Here is a 14,750-nt window from a genome sequence, read left to right as displayed (position 1 = left end):
TTGAATATTAATTGAAATTGTACTCAGTAACAAGTGTGATTTTAAAAGTAGCGACTTAAAAAGTAGCGTTAATTTGTAACTTAGTAGAATTACAGACTACAGAAAAATACTCATAAAAGTACAAATGTAACCCTGGACGACAAAACCAGTCTTAAGGGTCAATTTTTCGATATTGATATTTTTACATTATCTGAAAGCTGAATAAATAAGCTTTCTATTTATATCTAGCTTTTCTATTTTATATGGTTTGTTAGGATAGGACAGTATCTGGCTGAACAACAACTGTTTGCAAAGCAATCTGAGGGTGCAAAAAATATTGAGAAAATCGCAGTTGAAGTTGTAAATCTGAGGCACTGTAGAAGGCCATCCACTCAGGAAAATATGTTTTTTATACATATATGGTAGGAAATTTATAAAATATCTTCATGGAACATGATCTTTACTTAATATCCTAATGATATTTTGGCAAAAACAAAAACGTTAATTTTTACACCTACAATGTATTTTTGGCGATTACTAAAAATGTTTCCGTGCTACTTAAGACTGGTTTTGTTGTCCAGAGTCACAAATATTCAAAACAACAACTTAATACCAGTAATGTGAGAATTTGTAATTCGTTACTTCCACCCCTGCTGGATAATGTAAATGCATTATGTGAAAATATAAGACCATGTCAAAGAATGGAATCACAGTGAAATTAATAGTTAAAATTTACTTATAAATTACACTGAATAACATATGTTACACAATTTTAAATAATAATTTGTGTATGTGAATACATGTATATGAATAAAATCAAGTTGAAGCCATCAGACAAAGCATGTTTGACAGTTAGCCTCTATATCCACTTTACAGTAGTGTTACAAGGTTAGAAGGAAGAAACCACAAGGATGCATATTACAGTAAAGGCTATTTAGATTAAAAGGTGTGACAGTCAAACAGTAAAACCTACAGTTGTAGCCCACGCACAAACACACGTATAGACCCACTCTCACTCATGGGAAATTTTCATTGCTACCGAGAAGCCATTATTTGATGTATTAGAGTTAGACTGCCCCCCAAACATGTAATAATAGATTTCCAAAATAGAAACAGTTAAACTGGAGTTTTCTCAAGGGGATATGAGCAGACAACACCAACACATTTCACGCTAAACATTTCTCGCCAAAACCCCCCTCGCACTTAATCACATCCAAAACAACTCTGTCAATGGAACTACACCTCATGGAGACAGAACAAACATCGCCTCCACATCTGTGCAGCGAGCATGCTTTCTTTTAAACCAATGACAGAACACAATATATTTTCATACTCACAAGCCATCACTTGTTATTATTCAGCCGCAAAGATTTCAATTATGTCACACGGGCACCACTGACGGCTGTTTGCTAAGACGGAGTGCAAGACATTTCCAGCTTATCTCAGAAAGATGGCAATGCACCATCAGAGCGGCTAAAGGTCATCTGCTCTTATTCTGAACAAGCGATGTGTTCTGGATTCAGCCAGTTAAGTATTACATCTTTATCGTCTTGTGCTAAATCTGTTGCTATGCGTACTGATTTCTCCATTAAACCTCAAGATGAAATGAAAGGCGGTTTGGCTAAATCATTTAATAAATAAACAAATAGTCAAAGCCAGTGAAGCATTCAAAGGTAACATTTCCGTAAAATCGAAGCGATCATAAATCAAGAGCTGAGGTAAACATTTAAATTTAAGAGTGAACTCCCTTAACCACTGATCATCTTTTTTTAGTGTGAATCTAAACGTCTTGACTATAGAAGTTTACAACTTTACTGAGAAGCACAATGTTTCACCTGCCATTGGTCAGACAACTGAATAGCCTCAGCCCAAAATCACAGCATCGGTTGAGCTAAGAAAGCTCAGAAAGTCTTTCAAGAGAGCCATGAGTGTCACAAGTTTAAAGGGACAGTTCACCTAAAAATAAAAAATTCTGTCTTCATTTACTCACCCTCAAGTTGTTCTCAATCTGTATAAATGTTTTTTTCCCAAGAACACAGAGAAAGATATTTGGAAGTTTGCTTGTAACCAAACAGTTTTTGGCCCCCATTGTCTACCATACTAGGAACAATTAGGGCACTTTTGACAACTTTTTTTTAGGACTTATGGTTTCATCACTCCAAAGTCTATGGGAATTTGAATGGGTTTTTGGAAACCACCAAAATAAGGTCTGTGGAAAACAAAACCTATAAATATTTTCACGTTTTATTCTATGACACCATAGAACGTTCTCTGTGTTCATCAGAACCCGAAAAATGATGGAGATTTAGACCCAAGGGCGAGTAAATGACAGAATTCTTTATTTTTGGGTGAACTGTCCCTTGTGATATGACAAACACACATATTTTTTTTTAATTGACATTCACTTTAAAGAAGGTAGATACTAACTAAAACTTAAAAATGTAAAACAACAAAAAATCAAGAATTTACTTAACTAAAATTGGTTATCTTATAACAAGTAAACATTATGTAGTTATGCCACACTCTAAAAAATGTATCAAAAAGGTTGGGATTCACTTGTTTAAACCAACTGAATACTGGGCTTTATAGAACATCAGTATCAGTTTCCGTCACCATGATAAAGAGTGCAGATATCAAAGAGGAAAAGTGAATGAGATGCTGAAGACGACAGTAACCCGAAGACAGATGAAAGACTGCAAAGACGAGAGAGATGGAAATCAAAAAGAAAGATGGAAACACAAAGATAAGCATGACTGAAAGCTTAAGAGTGATGAGAGGACACCAATCAGTGGACAGGAAGTGATATATATAGAGACAGACAGCCCATCATCCCAGACTGTTTCGAGCTGATTGATGGCTAACAGAAGGAAGGTGACAGGCGTTTCATGTAGGTGATTTGTGTCATCCATGGAGACACCATTGCTTAAACTTTCTCACCCTGTCATTGCACCCGATGCTGACACCCGCGACCTGTAATCTGTTAGAAGTCTCGAAGATCTGAAATCGCTCTCAGAAACACACAAACAAACATGGTTCCTCCGATGCGGCCGTATATTTGCTCAAACGTAAAAACACCCATGTGCTTAACACACACATACCTCAAAGGGCTTGTTTTCATATGTTACTGCTAAAGATCTATCTCTAGAGATCCGCCTTTGAGAAAACCTGTCACGCGCCAGCCATAAAACAACTATTTTCTTACGTCTCATTTTCTAACCCGTCGCCATGGCAACAAGGCAGGTGATGGGATTGTGACACTGACTGACAGGAAGCGGAGGCCGGAGCGCTGCCACTTTGTTGTATATGAACCAATCGGCCAAATGAAACACAGGCGCTGGACTCTTTAACATTCACTGGATACTTCTGCTCATTATGTCAGCCATCAATCATATTTCCAGTCGACAACATTTCAGTTGCCGAGGACTAGAAAGCCATCCATCAACCCGACAAAACAGAGATGATGGGCAAATGCTGTGGCTCCAAAACGTTCATAAAAGAACAAAGCGTCATTTACAGCCGACACTAGGTTCCAAAGCATTTTTACCCAGAATTCCCTGATCAGATAAAACGCAACCATAAAGAATAGCTGCTTCTATCTCATTACCATGTCTCATGGCAACGGAAGTCCAGGCCAGTGCATAATAAACATCATTCAATCCATCTTGCTCTGTGTCCTTGGTCAGGTTGGTGCCAGTAAACAGATCTGGTAATGATGTACTGTGCAAACGTTGCGGCGTGAGTGACAAGGCTCATTTTCAGTCGTACTGGAGGAGACGGCGCCTTGAAGCGGAGGGCTTGGGCAAATTAGTCCGCCCAAATGGAACAAACAGCAGTGACAGACATTGCAATTTACTCAATTACAGGCCAGACACATATAGGCTATCCTGTTCAATGAAATGATGTAGGAACGAGAGATTGAGTCTTTGCTGTTTGAGGAAGGAGGGGTTTAGAAGAGGACAGATGTTTCAGAAAGGCACAGACATGAAAGTATTGTGCTGGGACACATTGAGACCAAGTAACTAGGCTTACTATATTTACACCTGCATGACCACAATCCAATATTCTTACTGTGAGTTGCATGAGTGTCTTTGTATTGCAAAAGATAACTAAACCAGGTAAATAAATTAAAGGTATGATGAGTTTTAGATTGTAGGAGTCAAGGTTGTGACTCTACCATATGGAATGGCCTGAGCTCATAAATATTAATGGGTTTGAGTGGACATTTGCTGGAATTTGTAAACAGCCCAATCATTATTCAAACCTTCACCTTAGTATCTTAAAAACTGACATCATGTGCAGATGTGTTTGAGTTATTGTCATAGAATTGTAACAGCTATATTAAGCCAAGTTGACCTATGCATGCACTTTACATATTAAACAAATAATTTATTCACCTTTTTGTACAAAACCTGTGTATTACTCTTTCTTCTGCAGAACACAAAATAAGATTTTTTGGGAAATGTATGTGTCCAAACATTGAAAGTCAATGTTGCCAATGCTGGTATTTTCTTTTATGTTCTGCAGATAAAAGAAACCTGTCATGATTCTGATTCTTCTGATCATGTCATTTCTTTTTTGGTCTTGTGGCAGAATCATGGCAGGATTCCCTGTTTTATGTGGTGAGAGTAATTTCTGTCCCTATTGGCGTTCCATATGTTCTCTCTGGTCTCGTTTCTGTCCCCGCCCTTTCGTCTCTTTAGTTTGATTGTTAATTAGTTCATGCCACGCACCTGTTCCCTCTTGATTTTCTCCCCTTTAAATAGCCCTCGTGTTTATTGTCCTGTGCTCTTTCATTGTATTCAAATGTAGTCACTTCAATGCTCTTGTGCTTACCTCATGTTCATGTACCTCGGTGCTGCTGTACATGTTTCCCTGTGGATTACCCCAAGTGAAGTCAAGTCATCAGTTTAGTTCAAGTCTAGTGTTGTTTAGTTTAGTCTAAGTTAGTTTACGTCCTGTCAATATACCTTTTTACCCAGTGTTCTTGTTTTTACCCCCCTGTGGGTTTTAGTTTTGTGTTTTTTAACAATGTCTTGTTGGATTTTGTCACTGTCCCAGTCTGTCATGTCTCATTAGTCTGCCCCTTGGTGAACACCTGGGGGTGTTCATTAAGGGGGGGCTCTGTCATGATTCTGCCTCCTTGGTCATGGTTTTCTAGTCTAGTGGCAGGATCATGGCAGATCCCTCATGTTTAGTGTAGAGAGAGACATGACATTGTTTGTTTTGGCCTGCCATGCTCTCTCTCTGGTCTCGTCATTGGCCCCGCACCCTCGTTCAACTTTCATTAAGAGTGTTTCATTACCCACACCTGTCCCTTGTTATTATCCTTTATTAGTTCCCCTTTATTATGCATTGTTGTTTACTGTCCTGTGCGAGTTCGTTTTGTTCCATGTCCTGATTACAGTGTCTTATTGTTATCTGCTATATTTCCCTAAAGTCAAGTCAAGTCAAAGTCAAGTAAGTCTAGTCTAGTCTAGTTTAGGGTGAGTTCATTGTAGTTTTGTCAAGTGTTGTATTTAGTCTTTGTTAGTAGTCAGTTTATGTTCCTGCGTTTCCCTTGTTATTGTGTCTTGTTATCTCCATTTTCCCCAAAATTCACACTCCTTTTCTATGTGGAGAAGAATGGAGCTGTGAGGTACCATCATTTTATCACAGCTTTAAGCCACTAAAATTAAGATATTACCTGAATTGGTTAAACAAAATATGAATACTGCCTGGACTGCAGATAACCTCCTGTAATAATCAGATACATTGCTGATTATTTTATAATTGAAAGACCTTACTGTTCAGACATTAATTTGAGGGCATTTTAATATCCTGCTCTGTCATCAACACGAGTTCCCAAGTGAAGACGACCTCAATTACTATTGTATGCTCACTTAAAATAAACTTTCATGAATGTCAAAGCAGAGACACGGAAGATCCACAACTGCTTTGTGAAGCAAAGCATTCAGGATTGCAGCATGTATCACATGAAGCTGCATTGTTTTTGAAAATGACTAGCAATGATGCATTCTAGCTGTTTTCAGGAACAGTAACTATATAGCAAAGCATGCTTGAAATCAACAACCGAAAAACTGCATTCAAAACCCATTTAACTCCTATGTGAATGCGTATCCACTGGAATTTCAATGTGATGTTATCCATCGTAAATGAACTGAGTGATGAAAAGTGGGTGTTAAACGGGAGAATGGAGAGAGGTCTATGATTGAAAAGAGCTAAAAATAACTGAGACAAGTGACACCAGGCAAAAGTCGTGCAGAGGAGAGAAAAACTTGATTTTGATTTAAGATAACAAACACAAACGTCTTCATGTGCAAAGAGTAATTGTGCAAAATAAGACCTGTATTAAGAAAGTAAACAAGGTAATAATTTTTATTCATATCTCAGACTTGGGGTCTTGGGAATACAGTCTAACCATGCAAACATAGATGCACACAGACTAGAATACCAATGTATGAAGTAATTAAAAAGACCTTTTGGGGCACTGGAACTGCATCAGAAAGCAAAATCTGCCTCGCTCTCCCATTCTGTTTTGGAACCTCTGACCGAGGGCTGTCCTTCTATCTCCCTGCACCCCCCTCTCCGTTTCCCCAGCTTCCGCTGAATGCACGGCTGACTGAATCTGCCTCTGATTCAGTGAGCTCCCAGCCAGAGAATCAGTCAATTAAAATGGCCAAGGGCCATAGCTCCGCCAACAAGATGGAAAAAAACTATTCTACTCAGCACAACAGAAATATAAGCAGAACGAGTGGAAAATCAGAACAGCAACTGAGGAAAGACCTCTTCAACATGATTTACGCAAGGTGAGATATAGGAACAACACAGAACACATGATCAGTCTTGCACAATGATGGTTCAGGCATTTTTGTTGTTGTTGATGTTGCTTTAAACTGCAACTTGAACACCAACATCACACCATTTGGAAATGCTACATGTTCTCAGAGAAACCAAGAGCTGTCTGAAGGGAGTTTTTACAAATGTGCTGGACCAGCATCCCAGGTTGCAATCTGAAGAAATATACTAACTGATATGTTTTCACAGATTTACTCAAAATCTAAAAGACCCAAGTTGTGCTATCGCAATGGTAAAGCTGTTACCTGTATTGTACCTTATAGATTATAGCCCCATTGTTCAGAGTTTCGAGCGGCCTGTGGTGCCTTACACCGAGGCCACCTTTCAAGCCACATAGTGGGTGCCTAAAGGCACAAACACTCCATGAAGGACATCGCTTGACTGCTATACAAAAGAGGCTGAAGTATGAATCTTCCTGATTGCGATTCATGAACAGCTCAATGTTTAATGTAGCCATTCAAAATAACATTATTATTAAATTTTCAGCTTGGACGTGGACTAAGTACCTTATTTTGTAACAGACCTCAGGCAGTCAAGATTACAGATGCATTGAAGCCTTCAAGTTGATCTCACACTGCTGTAAATTCTCATAAGCCATGAGAGTGCTGCCATATCAGAACACAACAAAGTCAACAACTACTTTGTGTTTACTGACCGGATCATCCTAATGTTCTTATCTTATTGTACAATATTGTATATAAAACATGAAGTTAAAAAATGAAATAATTTTCTTTATACGAAATAGCAGCCTTATATCAAACAGGTTATTTAACAAAAAATGTCTGTCACAAATGATGTCTTCAAGTCTGGTTGTATTAGACCAAATTACAGTCGTTTTCTACACAAAGTCCACATGTATTATTTTGTCATGTTAGTGCAATATATATGGAGAGAACTTACTTTCACAAACATGTGAATAACAGAAATTTAAAGGGATAGTTCACCCAAAAAAATTTAATTATTCACTCTCTAGTTGTTCCAAATCTGCATAAATTTCTTTGTTTGGTTGAAATTCGAGAAAGATATTAGGAGGAATGGTAGTCAATAGGGGTCCAAGAACAGTTTGGTAATAAGCATTCTTCCAAATATCTTTGTCTGTGTTCATCAGTACGAAAACAATTATACAGATTTGGAACAGCTCAAAGTTGAGTAATGATGACAGAATTTTTGGTTCTGGCTGAACTATCCCTTTAAAGCATAATTCGCCAAGTCGTGAGCCATTTGTGTACAGTTCAATGTAAGTAAATTTACAATGGCGTAAAGGTGAGCAAGAACTTTTAATTCAAAGTCTAGCACAACATTGTCAAGATGGATTTTGGGATTGACAGTGACATGGATAATCGGAAACTACACATCCTCCAAAACAACAACAATCCGGCTTTATGAGTGACATTTGCAGGAGTGGAAAGTAACGATAAGAATTATTGCACTGGAAAGGATGTAATCCCAATCTAGGTATTTGTAAATGCCAAACGTATGATACACATTCACCATTCACTGGAAAAGATATATTGTTTTGACTACTTATTCAACAGTTATACCATTAATAGAGGGTGGAAACTATTCTGGTTGTTTGTTAGACATGCATGAAGAGACATGTTTTATTATTTTAATATTCATAACAAATAGAAGTAATCCATCTTAATCTGGCATACCCTCACTTTGGAAACCACATTTTGAGGGAATTAAATGTAACATTATGCAATCTGTTTCCTTAGGATGTAAAACAAAAACAAATAACAGACAGACAGAGCAGTCAATTGCCTTCTGTTTCAGACACACAAGAGGTAATTGTGTATTTTTTCAGGAGAATTGACCAAAGGGTATTAATAATTATAAGCAAGACAGCTAGACTCCAGTCTATTTGATAAATCCAAGAGCAGCCATAACCTCTGTCTTATCATTCATCACCTGAATCCCTCTATTTGCATCGGAGTTATTTTAGTTTTGATTTTAGTTTTATTAATATTTAAAATTTGCTTTTATTTTTAGATCTTTAGTTTTTGTGTAAATTTTAGTTAAAGTTTAAGCAATTTTGGTACAAGCTTTCATCATTTTATAATTGAATGGTTTATTTTTAATGTTGCAATATATGATTATTTAATGTTTATTTTAGTTTTATTTGGGTTTTGTTTATTATTATAATTTGACTGCTTTAAACTTACTATAGAATTAGTTGATTCTGTAATAAAAACATAACGCTTCAATATATAAGGTCCTTATACACCACTGAAGACATAGTTGTGTATAGTATATTGCATTTCTGTCAATGGAGTTTTCAAAAAATTACACGTTTAACCTTTAATAAAATATAATGATATTAAATTACCAAAAGTTGCCTAAAAGCCATGTTGCTGAATCAGGATAAAAATGTCTGTTGTATAATTATGTATCTACTTTGTTTATACATGTGGCAGTTGAATGAGGAGAGCTTCCATGCTACTGGCTATTTTTTGCCTTTAGACACATCTAAATAGTAAAATATTTTAAAGATGCAATATAGTATTGTTAATGTATTCGGTACACTTTAAAACCGTGGCCCAACAATATAGACCAGGCAAGGTACATGTGTCTCAAAAACAACCTCAACTCAAGACAAACATTGTAGAGTATAAAAGCATTGTAAAAATCCAGAAGTGAGATTTAATCCAGCCTTTACAGCCGTGCTCAGACCAGCTGCATCACCAGACAAGCCAATCCGTGAGTACAGCAAATGCCCATCAAAAGATCTACTGCATCTTCCCGCTATTACAGACATCTTCTCTGAGAGGTGTAAAGAACAGCAATGAAAGACTCTCACCTGTCCCGAAGTATGTTTAAAAGGACATCTGGAAGATGCTAGCGAGCATCCAGGCCAAATCAAGAGACCTCTGAGTTGTTTCTTTGATGCGCTGTAGTAATTTTAAGGGAAGCTGACACTTCACTTCAAAGCAGGACTATTGAACTAATGGTGTTCAGCTGGTGGATTTCTTACTTATTATTATCTATATTTTTATACTTATTATATTTACTAATGGTTGTTGAATTTTGTCTCTTATATGTATTCTTTGTTATCCACAGTCTAGATAACACCTGTTGGCATTGGTGTAATCTAAATGTGTTGTTGTCAATACCTTGTTTCACATCTGTTGCACATTTGTGGACAAACTACACTTCAAACCATAAAACGCACACGGATAAATTCTGAGAATTAAACAAAAGAAAGGTTTTAGAAAACTGTGAGAAGAGAGAGATACTGGTGGCGAATTTGGATGAAGCCATGGTAATACATTGGAAATATAAAGGGAAGTGCTTTTGGGAAAACTTATGTTAATAAAACTGTTAACTATTAAGCCTGATAATACTATCTTAACTCTTTTAAAAGTCTGCTGTTAATACGGCTACAAGCAAAAAAAACACATTCTGTTATCATGGGCATGGCATGCGGCAGAGAGTAGATGATAGCTACAAAAAACTCACACAGGCTGCGAGAACTCCGGAGGCTCATCGTTGACATTGGCCATACGGAGACGTACGGTGGCTGTACCGGTGCGGGGCACCTCGCCCTTATCCACTGCCATCACTATAAACTCATACAGATGGTTCAGTCTCTCGTAATCCAAAGGGCCTGCTGGAAATATAGTGCCATGGGCCGAAATAATGAAATCTGGATTTAGAGTGTAGTACGTGATATCGGCGTTCTGTTCCGAATCACAATCACTGGCTGAAACTGTAAGAAAGAACAAAGAGAGAGAAAGAGGTGGGTGTTAACACCAAGTCGCAATACGGATAGGTGTAGCTAATGAGATCAATCTTTAATTGAGCTTCTCTATGCAAATAGCTTGGGCATATGCGGTTGTCAAATGAATGACTAGACTGGTTATACATGCCTTGCAATCAAAAGATCCAAAGCCGTGAGGCTTATTGAATCTGACAACTAACAGTAGAATGCAAACTCATTTAATAAGCTGTGAACGTTTTTCAGAAGGTCAGATGAAGCAGTGCATAAACGCCCTTACTAGTACCTACAACAAAATATAATGGATTAAAAAGCGAGATAAGCATTTCTCAAGATGAAATCTAGATTTTCTGCAGTTTGGGGAGAGGGAACGATTTCTGCTGAATTGTATGTTCTAAATTTTAAGCCAGAATCACATTAAAGCCAGAATGAATGCGGTTTTATGGAGGTTATAAAATAGTTTTTTAACAGATGAAAATAAGGGAAAAAAACATTGGCATCTGTCATTTTTGCTAATTGGGACAATCCAATAAATGTTATTTATTTGCTCAATTTGAACTAATTAGAAGCTGTCAAATTTCATCTAGGAATGAGCACAAAAAGTGCTCAGAAGTAAGCGGCTTGTTGGGTTTTTTATATGAGGCATTCGCTCTTTCAAAATATATTAACAAGACCAATAATCTTACCCTGATAGCTTAATGTGATACTTAACTCAAAAATGAAAATTCTGTCATAATTTACTCTGCAAAACATAAAAGAAGATTATTTGGATGTTGGTAACCGAACGACAGCGTTACCCATTGACTTCGACAATGAGTACCGCGGTTGTTTGTTATCAACATTCTTGAAAATATCTTCATTTGTGTTCTGCAGAGGAAAGAAAGTCAAACAGGTTTAAAATGACAAGAGGGTGAGTATATGATGAACGAATCTTTCCATTTTTGGATGAGACATTGACTGAGCCCTAATCTACCAAAAATAGATATAAAACTGTACTTTAAATGATAAAACCTAACAAACATTACATTATAAGTGTCCACAAAATAGCCACATCCTTAGGAGTTAGTCCTGCTTCTGTTGATATGAATAGATCTAACTGGAACAAGCAGGATATTTCATCCACGGCAGAGATAATTATTATGAAGACTACAGAGCGGGTGTGCAGATGCCAGTTGGTGTGCACCTGCTAATCACAGCTAGCACATCTGCTGTACACCCCGCCGCATCACCTTTTCCATTCTGCCAAGAGTCTTTGTGTTAAACCCTTAAAATGTCTGCCAATTCAGCGCACCAGCAGCTTTCTCATGATGGCTACCTAGCAATTGTTTGTTTTGTTCTCCCATGTTTGGCATTGTTTCTACACATGCAGTTGGTCTGTCCCCAACAGTCGTTGTTTTGTCCATCACATTTTTTCTATGATAGTTTTATACTTGCTTTGGTTGTCTAACATTTAATGAGAATATAAAAGCGCCTTTTATCAGCTGAGGGCATGTGTTTTCCATTCCGTCTCACAAGTGCACTCTCAGGAGTTAGTACATAGACTCCCGATTGAATGTGCAATTTTGACACTTGAAAGGGCACATTATAGAAGCAGTGCTTCAAAGGTGGTGTTAAACAGAATGGTAGATCCAGACAAAAACTTTCCTCTTGTCTTTTTGTTACCTGTGTGTTTGAAAAACTTTTCAGCCAATGACCCTCAATATAACAGTGCCAGTGATCCCCACTATCCTCAGAGGTGGGTTTAAAGTATACAAATGTTGCGCGCAACTGTGCACATGCACTTATTAGGACTATCCAAACACACGCATAATGAATACACAAGAGAACACACTCTAACATAATATTATTTTATAGTTACTTTTTTAATTACTTTAGTCTTTGTTATACATAAACCACAAACTCTTACGACAGATGGTCAAATTTCATCAAACTGATTGGAATGCTGATGGATGTCCTCATACCTGAGGTCGATGGCCTTTCTGACTGCGGGGCTTTACCGCCGTCCTCTGCTGCCCTCCCTGCGTTGTATTTGGTCGATATTAACCACTTTTAATTTAGACAAATAAAAATATCCTCAACTCATAGACATGTTTAACGTTTAGCTGTAAATTGACTTGCCGCACAGAATAAGGTGGCTAATGTCATAAATGTGGCGTAATCACCTCAGAAGGCATGATCGAGGGGAAGGAAATTTGAAAAGCTGATGGCTTTTTATTTGTATGGTTTTATTTACATTTACGCATTTGGCAGACGCTTTTACCCAAATCGACTTGCATTGCATCATACTATACATCTGTTTATAATTATATGCAATCCCTGGGTTCGAACCCATGACCTTGGTGTTGCTAGCACCATGCTCTAACTCCTGAGCTCCAGGAAAGTAATTTCTAACTTAACTAATATTTATATATTTTGTTACACTTATTGATAAAATACACTATTTCTAATAAACTTGATTTTGCAAGCTCTAATCTGATTGGCCGGCTTTACACAGTTTATTATCAGTCTGACAGGTTTTTTGCAAGGTGCCAGATAGAAAATTAAGTGCTTTTGTAATCACGTCTTTGATAATCACACAATTAATATGTATTTCCATTAGAAGTATCACCTTTATCTATTCACATTTTTTATGTGAGATCTCCTTTAGGTGGAAGCCATAATGCATATTAAAGAAATTCTCAAACATACCTTGCAGGAGTGACGTTGCTGTGGTGACCGTCTCAGGTACACCATCCTTACTGTAAATTGACTGCAGGAATTCTGGGACACAGTCATTCTCGTCTGTGATGATTACTCGCACCTGATAAAAAACAAATGAAACATGTTGGAATAACTCTGAAAAAGAAAGGTGAAAATTCTTAAAGAAACAAATGAACCAGTTCTTGAATTATGAATTATGATCAAGGGAAGTGGAAAGCAATTCATTACAGTGACTGCGCTCAATGTTTCTCAGAGTTAAAACTACCAGTCAAAAAAGCCATGTTTTATACTTTTTAGAACTAAACCAGTTTGGTCCAACTCGCTCTTATTCTGCAAAAGATTTGGTGTTAAGCAGTTATGTCCTTACGTAACTGAACATCTGCGTCTAAATATCACATAGACATTTTCAGCACTTTCCCTATTTGTTCCAGAAGTATCATGGAGACTCATAGGGCACCAGAATTAATCTGAAAGTTGCTGTCTGGAGGAGGAAAAACACAGTTTGAGTGCTTTCTCCCTGACACTGTTCCTCAAGCTCCCTGGCAGTTGCTAAGTCACTTTAATAACCTCCGCACTTCAATTTCAGAGACCGGAGAGATAAAAATAGACTGACTAGTCTGAAAACGGTAAAAATTGAGGAGACAGATCACAGTGTTACTCATATTTCTAACACTTACTGGAACCATAATCCAGAATCGTGTGAATAAAATGCCATTATATAAATTTGAATCAAGACAAGCACAGGATGAAATAAAAAGTCCTGAGGAGACCGTAGTCATATAGGATCATCCGAGTAACTGTCCTGACACTTATTTTATAAGTCTTTAAAGTGTTACTCCCTGTGGTTAAACCAGATTGCTTATTTTTCTGTGGATAGAAAAACTGTCTCAAATGTCTTATGGTGTCATATTAAGACCCTGCTTCGCTGCAGCCTGAAAGACTGGAGATTGTCTGTAAAATAGATTTTAAACTAAGATTATGACCATAATTGATTTTCTTTTACATTTTACACATTGTTAATTCAGTAATTTTTTTATTCAATTGTTCTGTTTTGCTTGGGGTTTGTACTTTGATACAGTCGCACAGGGATGCTGAAACTGAGATGTGAAGAGAGAGTGATTTCAGGTTGACAGACGGGCTGCTGTGTGGCTGAATGCAAAAAATGCAACAGGCAAATTTCTCTCTGAACAGCGTCTCATGGGAGTGAAGTCAAGAGCATCTGCCAATCTTTTTTGCATTTTCTTCTTCCCTCTTAGAAACATTGTGGCAGGCATTGTAATGTGACATTCCCTGGCCAAAAGCTGTGTTCTTGGCCAGCCCGCCTCAGGCCAGGACAGATGCATGGATCACCGAGCAGCCCAGATCAAGCCTTGATGAGAAGAGTCTGTGTCCTCCAGGGTAATATTATTGTAATAGGCATGAACAGGACTGCTGGGCATCTCTTTGATTTCGGCTAAATTGTTGCCCTTACAGCTCCCACAGTGCCGCAACCCTCTCA

The 14,750-nt window shown here is 37.6% G+C and overlaps 1 protein-coding gene across 1 annotated transcript in view; it reads right to left on the bottom strand.

Moving 5' to 3' along the window:
- si:ch211-186j3.6 (neural-cadherin) overlaps positions 1 to 14,750 on the bottom strand; it is a 203,913-nt gene that overhangs the window by 109,048 nt on the left and 80,115 nt on the right. The window contains exons 5-6 of the mRNA XM_056750824.1: positions 13,241 to 13,352; positions 10,294 to 10,543 (exon numbers count right to left, since the gene is read on the bottom strand). Of these exons, the coding sequence (XP_056606802.1) occupies positions 10,294 to 10,543; positions 13,241 to 13,352 (362 nt within the window). The remainder of the gene's footprint in view (positions 1 to 10,293; positions 10,544 to 13,240; positions 13,353 to 14,750) is intronic.

Source organism: Triplophysa dalaica, chromosome 1 (genome assembly GCF_015846415.1).
Source record: "Triplophysa dalaica isolate WHDGS20190420 chromosome 1, ASM1584641v1, whole genome shotgun sequence".
NCBI classification, from domain to species: domain Eukaryota; kingdom Metazoa; phylum Chordata; class Actinopteri; order Cypriniformes; family Nemacheilidae; genus Triplophysa; species Triplophysa dalaica.
The sequence above is the reverse complement of the archived record's forward strand: the minus strand, read 5'-3'. Positions and strand labels throughout refer to the sequence as shown.